The sequence below is a fragment of the Eretmochelys imbricata genome, chromosome 1, assembly GCF_965152235.1.
Source record: "Eretmochelys imbricata isolate rEreImb1 chromosome 1, rEreImb1.hap1, whole genome shotgun sequence".
Classification (NCBI taxonomy): Eukaryota; Metazoa; Chordata; order Testudines; family Cheloniidae; genus Eretmochelys; species Eretmochelys imbricata.
This window is the reverse complement of record NC_135572.1, coordinates 332,422,308-332,440,893: the sequence shown is the minus strand read 5'-3', so window position 1 is coordinate 332,440,893 and position 18,586 is coordinate 332,422,308. Positions and strand designations below refer to the sequence as shown.

Below are 18,586 nucleotides of genomic sequence, written 5' to 3'. Positions count from 1 at the left end.
AGGTGCCCACTGAGCTGAAGAGGAGCCACTGCCTCTCTCTGCCAAGGGTAGAGCCACCCGCTAAGTCTCCTGGGTAAAGTTAGCCAGAAGGGCAGATACACGTGTCCCTATGACTCTTGTTTACTATCAGCCGAGCGCTTCGCGGCGCATTTTGGGGCTTGTTGTCCAGGTGCTCCCTGTTTAGTAGCCCACGATGGAAAAAGAAACTACATCTCCCAGAATGCAGGGACTTCGCCACTGACCAATCGGAACGCAACTTTAGTGTGATTGACATGCCGCTCTATGCAATCGTCTGCGCAGGAAAGTCAAAACACGCCCGCCCTTGGCGGGGGAATCCTGACGGGCAGGTCAGAAGGCCAATAGCAAGGGGCCGTGCCTTGAGTCGTGTCTGTCCTGGCCACTGAGGACGAATCCCATCGGGGGGAGGTGGGGTTTGATGGAGGGGGAGAGCGGCCGGAGGGGGAATCTGAGGGGAATCTCGAAATGGCGACGGGTTTGGTAAGTGCTGAAAAGTTTTGGGCTGAGGCGAGAAGGGGCCGGGACGGGCGAGGGCGGCTGGGCTGGGGCAGGAGAGCAGGCGCCGCTGGCGGGGGGGGCTGTTGGTTGGGCTCCCCGCCTCAGGGGCCAGCGGCTCATTTCCCCCACCCAGCCGCGGGGTCCCGAGTCGCGGGCTCCTGCCCGGGGCCGGGACTCGACTCAGCGCGACCCAGATTCCGAATCTATGGGTCTGTCACGGGGGCGGGCGGGGCCCCGAGCGCCTTCCCCCCCCCCCCCCCGCTGGCGCTCCCGTGCAGGGTCCTCCGAGCGCAGCGGCCACCCCTGGGGAGCGCAGCGCCACCGAAGTCCTGCGCGAGTTCGGTGTCCGGCCGCTTGCGCCAGCCCCCGCCGAAGCCGCGGGGCAGCGCCGGTGTTGCGCCGTGGCCCCTGCACGGGAGGGGGCGATACCTGAACCGGAGGGGATCAAATCCGACAGAGAGGCAGAGGGCCCCCGCGGAGCCCTAGTGCAAGTCGCCAGAGGGCGGGGGCGCGGGGCGACCCCACTCTCCCCATCCCCCACCAGGCTTGTTGTTACGCAGTTTGAATGAATGGGCCTTGCGCGCATGCGCCGTGCTGGGGAGAGGCTTATAAACAAGGGCAGCTTCCAGGCGCTAATCACATGACGGGGCGGGGGGGCGGTCTGGCAGCTGTGGAGCCCGTTTCCGCCAGGCAGCCTGTGGCTCACAAACCCTCCAGACAGGCCTTGGTCAGTCACTGCGCGAGCCACTGCGGGGACAGCCTTACCGGCGTCGGCTTCTCTCTGCCTGGCCACTGGGCTTGTGGTTCGGAGCCTGCATCCAGGCTGCTTTGTGTTGTGAGTCAAGGGCAGGTTTTTCTGCTGTCTGGACAGCGGCTGGCTGCAAGTGCTGCTGCATTATAAATAAAAATAACCCAAATCCTGTTCTGGAACTTGATGGTTGCCTAGTGACCATGATCTAATTACATTCATTAGGGGCAAACGGGATAGTCCCAACCAGTAGTTTGTATAGAGCAGACCTCCTCCTCTCCCTCCCCCCTTTATCCAATCTAATTGGAAGTGAGGCTAGATCAGAAAATCAGAGATAATCTGGAGAATGGGAATGTGTGAGGCCGTGGTGTTGCCTAGTGGCCATGGGAGAGATGGCTTGCTTCTGGACCTTTGTGGGCTGAGGTGAATTATGACCAATATTTGGACCAGGCGTGGGCAAACTTTTTGGCCCAAGGGCCATATCAGGGTTGCGAAATGGTATGGAGGACTGGGTAGGGAAGGCTGTGCCTCTGCAAACAGCATGGCCCCTGGCCCCTATCCACCCCCTTCCACTTCCTGCCCCCTGACTGCCCCCCTCAGAACTCCCGACCCATCCAACCCCCTCCTCCCCCCCCCCCACTCCTTGTCCTCTGGCTGCCCCCTCCTGGGACCCCCTGCCCCATCCAAGCCCCTCTCCCCCCACTTACCAGGCCACTTAGAGCAGCAGGACAGGCTTATTGGAAAGCTGGGGAGGGACTGGGGACTAGCTTCCCAGGCAGAGAGCTCAGGAGCCGGGCAGGATGGTCCCATGGGCTGTAGTTTGCCCACTTCTGATTTAGACAGAAGAATGGGAATTGGGGGTGCTAGAAGAAAAAATTATTAGCTGGCTGTGCATTTATGGCTTTTCAATCAAGAACAGGACAACTTTGGGTGGATAATAATGATTTCTTGGGGGAAAACAATTTTTGATTTTTTTTATTTGAATTAAATACAGGTATAAAGTCTTAAACTAGCTTTTGTCAGTAGCCTCTTCTGAAGGTGCAGAGAGATTATTTTCGTTTCAGTTTATTCAAATAATTTAAAGGTCAGTGGCTCTCAACCTTTCCAGACTACTGTACCCCTTTCAGTAATCTGATTTGTCTTGCATACCCCTAAGTTTCACTGCACTTAAAAACTATTTGCATACGAAATCAGGCATAAATATACAAAAGTGTCATTGCACACTACTGAAAAATTGCTTATTTCTCATTTTTATCATATAATTATAAAATCTGTTAGAATATAAATATTGTACTTGTACTTCTCTATATACTATACATTGAAATGTAAACAAGTCGTATGAAATTTTAGTTTGTACTAACTTCAGCAGGCTACATAAAATGCACTAGTGTAAAACTAGGCAAATATCTAGATGAGTTGATGTAGATAGTAGGAGTAGTTTACCTCTGATTGAAAAACACTGGCTTAGGTCAATGACTAATTCATTCAAAGTTAAGAAACCAGTTGGGAGTTGAAAAAGCAAAAAAGCTTGTTTTCCTCTTCCATCTGTGAATAAAAACAAGGTGTGAGAGAATGAACTACCAGTTCTAAAATCTTGAAGAACATGGTGTCCATAAACAATCAGTTCAGTTCACAAACTACAGATAATATTTACTTTTGTTTAATAAATGATTTAGTTTTATATGTAAAACATATTTTCATAATTTTTTAATAAACTTTATGTATCCAGTACAGCAAATGTAGTTTTATTTAACTTAAAAAACTATTTTAAAATGTTTCTGTGCATTTAATTGAGTTTTAATTCCCATCCAGGTAGAACTTGACACAAATCACAAGTAAAAAATTAATCATCTAAGATGCATCATTCACTATTTTCTAACATGTAAAAACTTAAGAATCTGAATAAATGTAAGTTAGGTAGATTGGTCAAATTGATCTCTCTCTCTATATATATTCTCCTGGTTAGCAAAAAAACCCATGAAATTTGGTGTATATTTAGGTGCAAATCAACATGTTTTAATGGTTACCAACCAGTAAGAATTAATATTTCTTTAGGAAAATAACTTTAAAAAAAAGTACAATTGCAAAACAAGATTAAAATCAATTATTTAAATCAAGGTTTTCTGCTTGCTGATTTAAATTATGATTAAATTCAGTGATTTAAATCATTTTGATTTTAAATCAATCCATCCGGACGCTAAACGTTATTGAACATCCTCCTCAGTTACAAATTAACTGGAAAGTACTTCATCTTCCTTATGTGATATGAATACTATTATCCTTCTTTCTAAATATAGAACAGAAATATTTATTGTACACTTATGCCTTTTTTTTTTTTATCATTATGAACACTTTTACCATCTCAATTTAGTAAGAGCTTATACCACTGTTAGGATTTTTTTTGTTCCTGGTATACTTAAACTCCTTCTTGTACTTAGCCTTGCTAGCCATGGAATTTTGTCTTTAGCTTCCCTTATCAATATTACGCACTTCATAACTTCTAATTTATGCAAATTGCTATCTATGTCTCCCTTTCTACATTTGTTATATATTGCTTTTTTATTTCTAACTATTCCATTCACATGTCCACTGAGTCAGCCATGATGGGCTATTAGCCAGGGTGGATTGATTCAAAAAGTAAAAGTTTTATAACTGTTACAACATGAGTTATCAACATCAGATGTCAAAATATGCAAAGTAAGTATTCTTAAATAAAACTTCAGGTTCTCAGGCAGCATTTTGCTTATTTTGCCTACCTGTAAATTTTGATTGTTATAGTTGGAAATATTTTCAGGTCAGTTTGTATTTGTATGATCAAATCAACATTTACTGATAAAAATTGAATACTTCTAAGTCTAAAAATATGCTTGATCAAACACAAATTAATTGGGCTCAATACAGGGATAACAGGATGAAATTTGTTGCCTGTGATATACAGGAGGTCAGGCAAGATGAATTAATGGTCCCTTCTGGCCTTAAAATGTATGAAACTGTAATTCACACCTAGTCTCTTATCTAATATGTCTTCTAAAGAGTGATGGTTCACTGGCACAAAAGTCCAAATGAAAACAATGTCCTAGTCCTCAGAAGCTTGTAGCATTTTTAATTTCTTTCAGTAGGTGGACATGCTCCCCTTTCCCGTCCAACTTCCTATAGACTTCCAGTGCCCGTTAAAATCTGGCCTATGAACTGCATGATCCAGGAGTAATTTGAGGGTTAAATAAAATGTATAAGCATGTACATGCAACTTTCATTTGGAGACAATTAGACTGTTGTCCAATTCAAACAGGTAAGAGGATCCTATGTGTGGCATTTAAATGGTTTGAGTAGACTAGCACTTCTTTGACCCTCCTCAGAGAATAAAAGACAGCTTGTAGAATTGGATGAAGTCATTGGAGTTCAGTATGTCTAATTCTGAAATACTCTGTATGCAACATAATATATTGTCTTACTGGGTTTTCTGAGACTTTGGCAGTTGGTTGGGGAAAAATAACGCCAAAAGGAAAACCACAGGATATAGTCTCACCCAAACATCCCATCTTAATGTGGCTTTGGTAGATGTTGCTCAACCTTTGCCAAAAGTTTCTCTGAACCCCATTTTTTGAATAGAGATACCTATCCATTTTAATAGAAGGTATATAACCTAATAAATAAACTCATTATTTATTTTTGTCAATATCTTAAACATGAACAACTCAACTAACGTTTAAAAGTTGAGTTTATACAGTCATTCACATTTGTCTTTGTTGACCAAAGGAAATAAAATGTTTTTACGATGTTGTACTGCAGTTCTGTACTTCTAGCAAATATATTTATCACAAATGTTTTTGAGCACGAAGCTGAATTAAAAAGAAAATCATCTGTACTCTCAAGCTAATTACTGTTTATTCCATGGCAATAACATCCTAGGGGAAAGAAAAAAGCATATGATGCCCAGATCAGACTTTAATCCACCAGGATAAAACATTGCAAAATGAACTTGGACCCATTTATTTTCTTTCTTATTTGTCGAAGGCATTCTCGACTTTTGCATACAGAGATTTTTGTCTGGGTAAAATTGAGAGCTGGAAATACTAACTCATTTGCTGACTGGAAAATGTATTCCTCATGCATATTGTACAGGTTGTATTGGTCATAGGCTTTTAATTTTTTTAGGTAAATTTTATTATGAACTTAGCATTTGTTTTAGAGAAATATCTTCCTGTGGAGCAACTAACTCCGTCATTTTGGCAGGGACAGAAAGATCAAGGAGAAAAAAACAAATCCATGGAAGAAGAGAAGAAGGAAGCAGAGAGAACCCAACGGACAGCAAAACTAGGTGGAAGGGAGGAAAAGAAGGGCATAGACAGAAAAGAAGAGAGAACAGCCTCAAGAACGGATAGTGCTCTGATTTGTCCTGATCCCTTCCCCAGCTCCCCATGAAGGGCCAGACCCAGATGGAGGATGGGGAGAAAAAAGCCAGAAAGAAAATAGAATGAAGGAAGGAAATAGGGATGGTAAAATAAAAATGACATGATGCATATAGCACTTAGATAATGATGTTTATGTACATAGGTCACTTTCTCCGTTTCACTGTGAAGTCCCCTAGAGAACACCCAAAGCTCTGTTAGAACAAATTCTGCTTTCAGCTACACAAGTCTGAGTAATTAGATTATAACTGACTTGGGAAAATGTGAATGCATAGCTGAACAAATTTGGAGTGGGGAGAAGGTGATGGCAAAATGTTGATTAGGAGATTTGAGTCAAATTATTGTTTAATACTAGACATAACTAGATTGACAAAGCCGGTATTTTTTAAAAATTGCATGCCACAGTAGCGGATTCTCCCCCTCGCCTTTTTTTGTTTGTTTGTTCTTCTTCCCTATCCCGGTTTGCCTATTCAGGACTAAAATATGTTGTGCAGCACAGATGTCTTTGAGTTGATTTTTTTCATATACAAATTCTTTTTAACCAAATTAAGGGTGTTGGCGCTTCCCAGCTGTGTGATATCAAATAATAATGGCTTGTCTACACTGGTAAAATCATGAGGATGCTAATGGGTTCATTAGACTAGCCACATCTTTTAGAGGTGTTAATCTCTATCATGCCACTAATAATCTGTCAACAGGTGTGTAGGACAGACCAAATCATTCAGCAGCAGTAGCAGCAGACCATTATTAGCATAAGTTGTCAAAAGACAGCTGTCATCTTGGACAGCTTTTGGTGGTGATCTTTATCATTGGGTTTGGCATGATTTATAAAGTACTCCTTTCTTCTTCTCCCTTCACACTATATGAGAAAAATTCTTTTTTTTTTAAGAGAAATCCTTTTAAAAGTCTTACAAATTGATATTATGTACAATTTTCTATCACTGAGCATTTGATTAAAGTATAGAGTTTTACCAAAATATGAGCATGCCGCTTTATAACTTTAAGTAGATGGTACTAATCAGTAATCACAGCTAAAGCTATATGCCATTTTCAGAGATAGGTGTCTAAAGTTAGGCATCCAAGCCCTGATCCATCTGGTCCATATAGTTGATGGGCATTCATTTTGTTCACAGATGATAGAATGAAGAAAACTGTTCCTCAAGGCAGCCTTCCTGAGACTAAGCATTCCACTAGTCTGATGTTTTTCATTTCTACTGTCCTCAATGGAGATAATGCAGCAGGCCATGCTTTCAAGAAAATTCTTCCAATAGGAATACAAATACTAATTTTTACTAATTGTTTGTTTTTCTTTTTAATTTATAGTTAGCGTCTGTGTTTTCCTTTCTGTGACATTCGTGGTGAAACTGTTGTGGGGTTTGAACTGATGAGAGCTGAACAGCAGTAGTAATGTGCTTCCTTGCATTTTGCTATGCCTGTTTGGCTGAATAAGGGATAGCTATATACTAAAGTATGAGGAGAAGTGTGGGAGTGTAAGTCCTTGATGCTGTTGACTTCAAAGTGTTGCTGACACAGATGTCGTTTCTGGTAAAGGTGGATAGTATTGCTCATGTGGCTGTGCAGCTTTTTAATAGCATTGTAGAAGTCTGATTGAAGTCAATGAAAAAACTCCCACTGACTCCAGTGATAGCTGGCTCAGGCCTTAAATGAAGCCTCCCTGTGGGTAGTTATTGGCAGTTGTTCTGCTTCTGAAGTCCCTCTTATGCAGAATACCATAGGGCATTATTTTGCCATCCTTTGTGTTGAATGTATATGAGGCAATTAGAAGTCCTGTTTAGCTCTCCTCAGCTTGAAATGGTGCTACAGTAATATAAATAATAATTAATAAATGGTGAAGAATACTCATGGCCCCAAAAGTGCCTCTGCCATCGTGTTTCCCCACTAAAGAAAACATTAATGACTTAGCAGACACACCAAAACTGGCCATAAATGAAAATAAGACATGTGCAATAGTGTCAAATAATTTCATTGTGGTAGCGGAAATCTGTTTGTTGTGGGAGATTTTCAAAGGAACAAATGGGAGAGTTAGGCTTAACTGTCCTGTATGCCTTTGAAAATCTTCCCTATTATTATTATTGTCGGTTTTTATTATTTATATTGTGGTAGCATGTAGAGGCCTTAGCCAGGTCAGGGCCCCATTGTACTGGGCACTGTACATAGTAAATAGCAGTCAGCCCAAAGAGTATACAATCTAAAAGACAGGGTGTGAAGTGGATGAAACAAGTGTATACGAGGGCATGGTAACAAAAATAGGCTATTTTAGCACAGACTTGCTGCGTGCACAGCTGATAGCCAATGAATTCCGATAATCTCTACCACAGCCTGCCTAACCATCAGATGGCAGTTTTCTGTATACGTAGAGCAGAGGGAAGATAGTCTCACTTCTTAATAGATTATTCTTCAAAATATTATAGTGCATATGGGGCGCACATTTAGTTTTCTTGTGTCTTGGAATTTTCTTTGTCAGTTATCCATCTCCTTGTATTCTGCCCTGTTATAAAACACCCATGATTACCTTTTCAGTGATATTTTTTGAAAGTAGCCGTGAATCCTGTTACAGGAGCTTTAGTCCGTCATTACTTGAAAGATCAGTAAATACACCAAATTATTACAGCTAAAAAAGAAAGTTTTCTAATCTTTAGGGAACAGCAGTTGTGCGGAATAACCACCTGTTCCTCTCACAGTCGGTACTAACATTTAGCAATCTTCCTTTTGTTTTAAATGTTACAGCACCAAGATTCTAGGAAATGAAGAAAACAAGCAGTCAATGCAATTGAAATGTGTAATGAAACTTACTAAAATTGGCTTTTTGTTCTCCACTATAAGCATTTTGGTAATACAAGAAGTTAGACAGAAGTAGTAGATAAGATTTTTGGATAAGGGAGGGCTTGGTGATAAGGCAACAATTTGTATATGGAGCTACATAACACACCTAATGTTTCATAATTTTTATGCGTGTAATCTTGTGTCTTTTCAAAGTCAGAAAATTTGAAGCATCCTAACATGGTGTGGGAAGTGAAGACGAATCAAATGCCTAATGCAGTACAGAAACTCCTGTTTGTAGTGGACAAGAGAACTTCAGGGATGAGTGAGTCATTGGAGTTACTGAAATGTAATGAGAACCTGCCATCTTCTCCTGGATATGCATCCTGTGATGAGCACATGGAGCTTGGTAAAGAATTTAATAGTTTTCTAAAAGCTACATAAAGGGCCTACTTCTGTAGCTGCTCCATGTGTGAAATTCCTATTGAAGTCCATGCAAGTTACACACATGGAGTAACATCAGAAGCAGACAGAATTTTCCTCTTTCTACATTTACTTCTGTTTTTTATTAGTACAGGAAATATGCATAGTATTATAGTTGATGTATCATGCCATATTACAGTTCTAAGGCACAATGGTTTCCCTGTTTAGCCCATCCCCAGCTCCTGCCACATTCACGTACAAGCAGATGTTGACAGAAACTTTCTTTCTTAACTCTGGGCTGTAAGTTTCTGCTCACAACTTCCAGTGAAGTTCTTTTTGTTAGAGAAGAAGTACACAGACAGAGCTTCACATCTCATCTCCCAGGTCCAAGTCTAAATGCAGATTCTGGCCTAGAGGAACATTTAGCTTCATTGCTATCATGCTCAAGAAAAGCAGTATATAAATCATTGAATAATGTGTAATCAGTAAAATATTCAGTGAATATTCATATATTCAGGTTATATGAAGTTACACAGTAGTTCAGTACATGAAGTACAATAATGTTATTAAATTACACAGGAGTAGAGTGTATATTGTCAGCAGTAAGAACTTAAATAACAAATGGGGGAGTTTGCTTTCGCAAGAATGTTTAATATGTAAAAAGTGTAGGCTGCTGGTCATATATATGAATAACTGCTACATTCATGGCTTCTGAAATATGTTTCTCCAGATTAGCTGTGAAACTTCTACAGAAATAGCCCTGGATGTTTAGCATTTTGTAGAGGCTTTCCTGTTAAAGCAGATAGATTGTAGTGCTTGATATTCATTGAACATTTTAAGTGGTGTAGTGTAAAGATGCACAGTAACTTAATTTACTGATTCATCAGGCTCAGACTGATTCTATTTCCCCCCCTAAATGTTGGTCTAATTAAACCTTAAAAATACTGCATCTGCTATCGGAACCACATTTTGTATGTATTTATTTGTGCTCATAACTTGATCTTTGAAAGGATCTGTTCAGTTTAATTTTTTTATTAAAATTATTGCCTAAAAGTAAAAAATAGGAGTTTAGAGAGGCATTCTATACTGTCATGTCTGCAGCTCTATATAAGTAATATAGATGTGATTAAAGGGGTTTGAGAAGCACAGATAATTGCTATTTAGAAGTTTTTTAAGTTACTGTGTCCCTTCTCCTTTTGTTCACCACAGATTCTTTTATCCACTGTTGTAAAGTAAAATTCAGCCATGGAAATAAGCATGATTTCTTGTGCACTTGTTTGTAGATGATCTTCCTGAACTACAGGCTGTTCAGACTGATTCTACCCCAACTGCGCTCTTTCAGCTTGGTACAGATGTTTCACATCAAGAATATTCAGGGCCTTCATGGAACCAGCATACCTCAAATAACAATTCAGAAAGTGCTTATTCTTGTGAGAATGGGGTGAACTGGTTGACAGAACTGGCAAACATAGCCACTAGTCCACAGAGTCCTCTCATGCAGTGTTCTTTTTATAATAGGTACAAGCATTCATTTTGGTTCTTTTAGTTCTGAAATATGCAATATTATTTATGTTGTTACAGACATTTCCTTTGTTCCTCAGAGGGCTCTGTGTCCCAACTGAAGCTCTGAACATTCCCTATTTTAACCGTGTTTTTGATCTTCCCATTCCTGCATGATAGCCACATTCCTTTCCCAGAATACAGTATGGGACTCTTTTTAGAGCAGGGGTGGGCAAACTTTTTGGTCCGAGGGCCACATCTGGGTATGGAAATGGTATGGCAGGCCATGAATGCTCATGAAATTGGGGGTTGGGGTGGGGCCAGAAATGAGGACTTCAGGGTGTGGGAGGGGACTCCGGGCTGGGACCAAAGGGTTTGGAGGGCGGGAGGGGGATCAAGGCTGGGGCAGGGGGTTGGGGCAATGGAAGGGGTCGGGGGTGCAGGCTACAGGCAGCGTTTACCTCAGGCAGCTCCTGGAAGCAGCAGCATGTCCCGTCTCCAGCTCCTATGCGGAGGCGCAGCCGGTGGCTCTGCCCGCTGTCCCATCCGCAGGTGCCGCCCCTGCAGCTCACATTGGCCGTAGTTCCCAGCCAATGGGAGCTGTATGAGTCGCGCTTGGGGCGGGGGCAGCGTGCAGAGCCCCCTGTTTGCCCCTACATGTAGGAGCCAGAAGGGGGACATGCTGCTGCTTCCTGGAGCTGTGCGAACCCACGGCACGTGCAGAGCAGGGCAAATGCCTGACCGTGCTTCCTGGCTGGAGTGCCAGAGCAGGGCAAGCCCCAGACCTCACTCCCCAGCAGGAGCTCGAGGGGTGGATTAAAATGTCTGGAATGCCGGATGTGGCCCCCGGGCCGTAGTTTCCCCACCCGTTTTAGAGCCTATTGCAGCAGCTTCATAATTGTCTATATGGAATGAAGTTGAACAGTGCTAGGCAGTCTCTCACCACAAAGAGATCACAATATACTCGTCCTGCTGTGCAGCTGTATGAGAGACTGTAGGTATATCTGCACTGCAATCGGGAGGTGTGATTGCAGCATGTGTAGACCTACCCAAACTAGCATTGATCTAGCTAGATCAAAGCATGCTTGAGTATTTCTACATGTGCTGCAATCATACCTCCCAGTTGCACTGTAGACATACCTTGTGTCACAAGTAGTGGAAGCATAGCATGAGAGCCAACCAGACTTGTGGCAAACGGTGCTTAGATTGAAAGCTGCTCTTCGGGTTTAGTTGGAGTCTGGGGTGTTGGCTTGTTTCTTACGGCTCTCCGGTCTATGCAGCGCCAGTCCTCCCACATGTAAGTGTGGGAATGATGCCGCAGCAGCAGAACTATGGCAATATATTGTATTTTTAGGGTAACTTCTCATTTGGGTAAGGAATGATCTTGTCCTTTTTTAAAAACTTTCTGCATTGTTATTGTCATGCATACCTGGTTGTATTAGAAATTGGCTGAGACGCTAAGGAAAGGTATGGACTAAAGTCATAATTCCGGAAGAAAAACTGCAAATAATTGTGTGATGAAAGTGTGAAGACTTTTATGGTGTATGGTAGATGGGGTGGCTTATGGCTTATATATGCAGTCACTAGGGCAGATTGCATAGTGGCTGCATATATAGAAGCTTAAGAACCCAAGTTAAATCACTAAACATGGGTATTAAATTGCTCCTACGCAATGTGCTAAATGTCTGCCTATTTTGGATGGAATGGTTTAATGATAAATTCAACTGTGTATAAGGGAAAGTTGTGTGTATATGTCTGTGTGTAAAATGTTAACACAAGCAAGATGTTTATGCACAAAGTTTGGCTGTAGACAAAGAGTATTGTCTTTTGGATTGAAATTTCTATATGAAAAATAATTGTAAAAGTAAATCTATTTAGAGTAATAGCATAATCTTGTGATGCCAAAATACCAAGTTTTATTTTAATAAAAATTAATTTTTCATTGTAGATCATCTCCTGTTCATATAATAGCAACAAGCAAAAGTTTACATTCCTATGCACGTCCACCACCAGGATCCTCAAAGAGTGATTCTAGCTTCTCTAAGCATCACTTAGATGAAATACCAGTCAGACATGAAAGGGTGAGTTGTCCTGAAATGCTTGTTAAATTATGTGAAGAATCAGGACAGGTAGACAAAAGTTTTCAGAAACAGAAGAAAGTACAAGAATAAAATGTATGCATTCCTAACATCCTTCCTATTGTAAGCTAGATTCCCCATTATCATTATTTTTTTTATCACCAGCTTGTACCCGAGACAAAAATAAGTCTGTTACCCAAAGAGATTACAATCTAAAACATATACAGAGTAGGTGTAATAGGAAATGCAGAGGAGGAAATAATAAGTTCTTATTTAATTATTATATTTTGATCCTACATGTGTTTGTATTATGAAAGAAGCGATGCCCCAAACCCTTAAAGATATGAACAAAGGACCAGCCTCAAGATCATGATCTTCATTGCCATTGGTGTTCCCTCTAATTTTTTATGTCCATTTGCGGATTGAATTTTGTTATGTGCACCAATATGGTCATATTGGTGCACATAACAAAATTCATGTGGTAGGGGTGGGGCTGACGGGTTCGGAGTGTGGGAAGGGGCTCAGGGCTGGGGCAGAGGGTTGGGGTGGGGGGTGAGAGCTCTGGTTGGTGACACATGCTGTAGGGTGGGGATGAGGAGATTGGGGTGTAGGAGGGGACTCAGGGCTAGGGCAGAGGGTTGAGGTGCAAGGAGTACAGGCTCTGGGATGGGGGGTTTGGGGCGTAGGCTGCCGTGGGACGAGAGGACTTCCTCTCCCCCCTACTCCTAGCCCTCTATAGCCACAGCAGCTCGGGGTCGGGTGAGAGGCACCTCTCCCCAACTGCAGCAGCAGGGCAGGGCCGGGTCGGGGGCTGGGTGCCTCTCTCCAGTGGGGCTGTGCTAAGCTGAGGGAGGAGCTCCTCTACCCAGCAGCTCTGGCGGAACTGGGCTGGGCCAAGGAAGAGGCGCCTCTCCCCGCCTGCCTGCACAACCCTTGAGAGCTTGTTGCGTGGCTCTACAGGGAACATAGATTGCCATGTATGTTTCTTAGCTCTAACTGCTGTCTGTTCGTCTTTGGGTCTGATCCTGTTCCCACTAAACTCTGTGGCAAAACTCTCATTGGCTTTTGTGGAAAGAGTATGAGGCCCTGGAGACTGACAACACATTTAGGCACATTGTGGGATGATGGGATGCATTGGGTATTGCAAAAGTGTTCCCTGTAGCTGACTGAGGAATGGAGTCAAAGGGTTGTGAAAAAAATGGTGTCTAGACCTTGGCCAGAAAGGTGATGGCTCTGTTCCTCAAATAGACAAGCATGAAATTGAGCACTGGTTCAGATTTGCTCCCCTTCCCTTGAGCCATTGTATCCCTGTTTCCAAGGAATCCTCATTTTAGAATCCTCGGCTTGAAGTCAGTGTGTAAAAGTTAAGCACATGCATAAATATTTTCAGAATTAGACCTAAAGATATTTGTTAAATCATTTATATATTTTTGTTTTCTGAATAGGCAAGTAGTGAATCAGAGTCTGGTATTTTCTGCATGTCGTCGCTTTCAGATGACGATGATCTAGGATGGTGCCATTCTTGGCCCTCAACTGTTTGGCACTGTTTTTTAAAAGGTAACATAGCATTCATTGTAGGATCCTTTTTATTTTTTTTTTATTTTTTTTTTTTAAATAACAGCTCCTTCTTTTGACAGAAACTTACTGACTTTTTTTTTTTTTTTTTTTTCAAACATCAGGCACACGTTTATGTTTTCACAAAGGACACAACAAAGACTGGCAGACAGTTGAACATTTTGTTACAGCTGAAGGCTGTGAAAAAGAGGACGATCTCCTAATGGGAACTTACAAGGTAGTCCTTTAATGTATTGAATCCTTTGCAGTAACCGAAGTACAGTGCTTATATTGTGTGCAACATTATCCACGTCTTGTTGCATCAGGAGGGTTCTTTTTTTGAGTAGATGCAGCTGTGTATTCTGCTTAGGTGCCTGTGTGCCCAGCGCACTGGAGCAGGAGAATTTTGTTTAGCAGTACCCATAAGAGACAGGTGCTCATAAACCCTCCCCTGGCTTTATGAGTCAGCGCTGCCGTGACTCCCCTCAGTTCCTTCTTATCAGCTGTGGCTGGAGTCAGAGCTCCGTGTGGTTCCCAACCTCACAACTTCTCTATTTCTTAGTGACTTTTTTTAGTTTGTATATAGTTAATTAGTATCCTTAGTATAGTGTGTGTTAGACTTCTTGTTAGTTAGCTTTAGTTGAAGTATTTCCCTGGAGATGCTCTCACCAGGGTTTAAACATTATCTGTCATGTGGGGAAGCGATTCCCATCTCACACGGTGCTTGCTGTGCGTAGGCGAAGCCCATGTCAAGGAGCGTTCGCAAATTGTTCACGATGCGGATTCAGGTGGTGAGGGATCTTCGTCTAAAGCAGCACCTGCTTGAACAGGCCAGGTGGCTTGGTTCAGCTCTGAGGCCTACATTGGATCGGAGGTTGCCTTTGGGTTCTGAGAGTGCTGTCTGGAGCTGGAGCAGACAGGGTAGTTGTTCCCCTAAGGTGCGCCAAGGAAAAGATCACATAAGACCAATTGAGGCCATTCAAGGTCATCTGCCTCCTCCTGGAGGAGCACAGACTAGCACAGTGTGAATGCCAATGTGCAGATTAGAGCAGGTCATGTCAACCACTCTCTGGTACTGTGCAGGGAGGTCAGAGACCCTGTACCACGGTTCTGGCCCCAGGGCATCCGTTGAGTCCAGTACCAACAAGGGCAGTGCTAGCACTGACTGTTTCCATGCTGGTGGCATATCAGGTGGCTCCTCTGCTTTTCTGTCCTTAGATTGCCTTTGCTTCAGGCCTTTGCCAGGGCTTGCATTGTTTATAGCCCCATTGGGTCCATCAGCACCGCACCCCAGTGTTCCCCTTTCCCAGTCAGTGGAAGTGGGGCTGGTGCCAGGCTAGGCATCAGGGAACTCCTTCAGCTCCCCTGCTGTTGGTGCTGCACTCACCGTCCTCCGCTTTGGCACCATCAGTCACCGTGGTACTTCTGCCAACTGTGGTCAACCATCGCTTCCAGCTCAGGGAACAATGGAGGCATATTTGGTGCTGGCTGTAACGTTTCCACCATCAGCATCAGTTCCCTCTTCATGCTGGGCTATAAATGAGTCAGACAAATAGCTCACCCCTTCTGAGCTGGCTGCACTTATCTCCAGAAGCCCGGGATTCCTTGGGGTCCAGGTCAGTTTCTTCCTTCTTTTCATTACCTTACCAGCATTGGGGATGGAGTGCTGTAGTTACCAGGATTGGTATGCATCCTGTGGTCAGGATGGGGCCCCTGGCCTGACACCTACTGGCCACCAGTGGTCATACTAGTGGCCTGTTCACCTACTGGCCTCCTGTTCATACCAGTGGCGTCCCTGGAATCTGTGGGATGCTCCTTGGTTGCGGAGGTCCACCTCCTCATCTAACTGTAAGGCGAGATCACTGTTGATCTTCCACAGGCCCAGGCACCAGTGAACCTTCCCCTTCCAGAGCCTCTAGAGTCGTCCCGTTCAGGTCTGACTGTTCTGGATCAGGATCCAGCTCTGGCAGTTAGTCGTTTCATCTTCATTCCTGGATAATTCCACGGTTCCTGGCTCTTCCTCTCCTTTGGTACCAGAGGATTTCAAGGCATACCAGGACCTTTTGCGGCATTTGGCTGCTTCCCCGCATATTGAAGCAAGAGTCGCTGCAGGAGAATACCCATAAGTTGTTGAATGTTCTGCTGCTATCTGCTCCTTGGAGAGTTGCCCTTCCTGTTATGATGTACTCCTAGAGCCTGCTGGGGTTCTGTGGAGCAGTGGTTGTCATACTTACTTGATTGTGCTCCACTTTTTTGTGTCCGTAGTAGTTTACGCCCCTCTCACCCCCACAAGTACGTATATCAATATAGGTGGTGGCGGTGCTTCACTTGAACTAGTTTGGGCTTTGTTTTTCACTTGAGTTTTTTTTCTTTCTGTTGCATGAATGAGCCAGTGATCCATTGTAATAAGAGCAAAAGCAAAACCGCATGCTTACAATTAAATGTGTACACTGCGTTGTAGCAAATCAGTTAACGTGCAGATAGCAATAACTTTGTATAATGCTATGCAAGCTTAACAGAAATCCGTCAAAATGCACAGTGCCGTCTGAAGCCCTGATATGTCTGGAGGAATAAGCTTCACTTGTTTTTCATTGCTGTGGGTAAAATGTGCGCAGTAAGATTCCTCCTCCCGCCCCCTCCAAGCTTCTCATGCCCCCCTAGAATACATTCTGTGCTCCCCAGGGTGGTGCACCACCCAGTTTGAGAACTTATGCTCTGGAGCATGCTGGCTTCAGTACCTTCTATGAAGCACATGGAGAAACACTACTTCGTTCCAGTGCAGGGATTTCAGGTTTTGTTCTCGCATAGGGTCCCAAATTTCCTAGTTGTAACCATAGTGAATAGAGTCCAGGAATGCGGATTTAAGTCCACTCCCAAGGATGAGGACATTAAATGGATGGGTAGGAAGACTTAACCTCCTTTTCCTTGCAAATGCATATTGCTGTCCAAGTAGGACTTTTGAACTGGGTGTCTGTGTCTTAAGTTTGCAGACCAACTGCCTAAACCCTCAAGGGAAGAATTTTGGGTTTTTATTACCGAAGGCTTCCTGGTGGCTAAGACTTCATTGGAGTCTGTGCTTGACGTTGCGGATACTTCGACCAGAGTGATAGCCTCAGCAGTGACCATGAGAAGGACATCCTGGCTGCAGAATTTGGGCATTGCTCCCAATGTGCAACAGACCATAGAGGATTTGCCCTTTGACAGTCAATATTCTGCACTTATTCAAAGACTCTAGGACTACTCTACCGTCCTTGGGGTTGTATATCCCGGCGGTGCAGAGGCACCACTATGATGGGTGGCAGCAGCAGCAAAAGTATCATCTGTAGTACACATTTGGGCAGCCTTTTGCTTCCCTAGAAAGGAGCATAGGTCCCAGAGAAGGAGGCATTCAGGTCTGGGGTTTGGCCAGTTGACATGCCTTACCCTGTCCCCCCCCTTCTGTCCCCCCAAGTGCCAACTTTCACTCTTTAGTCAGGAGCAGTGTTCCAGTTGTTGCTCCCTTCTCCCCGTCCCCTCCATTTGGGGACAAGCTAGCTTGCTTTCAAAATGCCTGGGGCTCGGTCATCATTGACAAGTGGGTCTTAAGCACCATCAAATCAGGCTATGCCATCCAGTGCCTTTCCATCCCCCCCCCATATCCCCTGGTCCCCCTTCAGGGACCCCTCTCATGAGATACTGCTCCTCAAGCAGATTCACTCTCTTCTGCCTTTGGGAACGATGGAGGAGCTTCCTCCAGAACCAGGGTTTTCTATTCCCAGTACTTTCTGGTACCCAAATCCAAAGGAGAGGTAAGACCCTGTCTCGATCTTTGGAGCTTCAAAAAATATGTCCGATACATAGTGTGACTGTTTGGAACTTAATCGATTATCCTCTCTGCGCTGTCTCAGAACGACTGGTTTGCTGCTCCGGACCTTCACGATTATGATTTTGCCAAGCCGCAGAAAATTCTTTTGATTCGTTTCAGCTAAGCACCATTTCCCTTTGGCCTCTCTTTTGCTCCTCAGGTTTTTACTAAATGCCTGGTCATGGCGACTGTGTCCCTCCGGAGGAAAGGAATCCACATCTTCCCATATCTGTATGACTGGTTAGTGAGGGGCAGAGAGGAAGATCTTTCTCATGTCAGCACTACACTGCACTCGCTCTACCAACTGGGTCTCATCCTAAACACCTTGAGAGTATTTTTGCTCTATGACTGCATTCAGGCAATTCATCACCTTAGTCTGCATTTTCAGCCTTCCAGGAGAGTTTGGTTGTGTGTGAAGCTTTTGGGCCATGTATCCTCTTAGATGCAGGTGGCCCAGGTTGCAAAGTTGCACCTTCGCCCCCTTCAGATGTGGCTCAGGACAGTTGACTATCTGACTCTTCACTTCTGGACTCCTTGCAGTGGTGGACACTTCTGGAGAACGTTTGTCGGGGCATTCCCTTTGTCTGGCCCTTACCAGCCAGGTCTGTTGTCACCGATGCCTCCCTGATAGGTTGGGGAGCACATCTGGGGTCCTGAAAGTTTAAGGTCTATGGTTGGAGCAGGAGTCCTCACCCTATATCGGCATGCTGGAGCTTCAGCCCATCTACAATGC

The 18,586-nt window shown here is 43.7% G+C and overlaps 1 protein-coding gene across 4 annotated transcripts in view; it reads left to right on the top strand.

Moving 5' to 3' along the window:
• Window positions 1–444: 444 nt before the first annotated feature.
• The window catches only part of HBP1 (HMG-box transcription factor 1), a 33,409-nt gene continuing 15,267 nt past the window's right edge, over window positions 445–18,586 (top strand). Inside the window, exons 1-7 of one of the 4 annotated variants that reach the window (XM_077835406.1) lie at window positions 2,333–2,348; window positions 5,498–5,760; window positions 8,671–8,863; window positions 10,161–10,395; window positions 12,326–12,458; window positions 13,901–14,012; window positions 14,135–14,247. In XM_077835406.1, the coding sequence (XP_077691532.1) occupies window positions 5,758–5,760; window positions 8,671–8,863; window positions 10,161–10,395; window positions 12,326–12,458; window positions 13,901–14,012; window positions 14,135–14,247 (789 nt within the window). In that variant the 5' untranslated portion in view covers window positions 2,333–2,348; window positions 5,498–5,757. Of the gene's footprint in view, window positions 499–2,261; window positions 2,349–4,531; window positions 4,554–5,497; window positions 5,761–8,670; window positions 8,864–10,160; window positions 10,396–12,325; window positions 12,459–13,900; window positions 14,013–14,134; window positions 14,248–18,586 lie in introns of those variants that run through there. The other 3 variants (XM_077835397.1, XM_077835415.1, XM_077835426.1) reach the window with 3 other exon arrangements.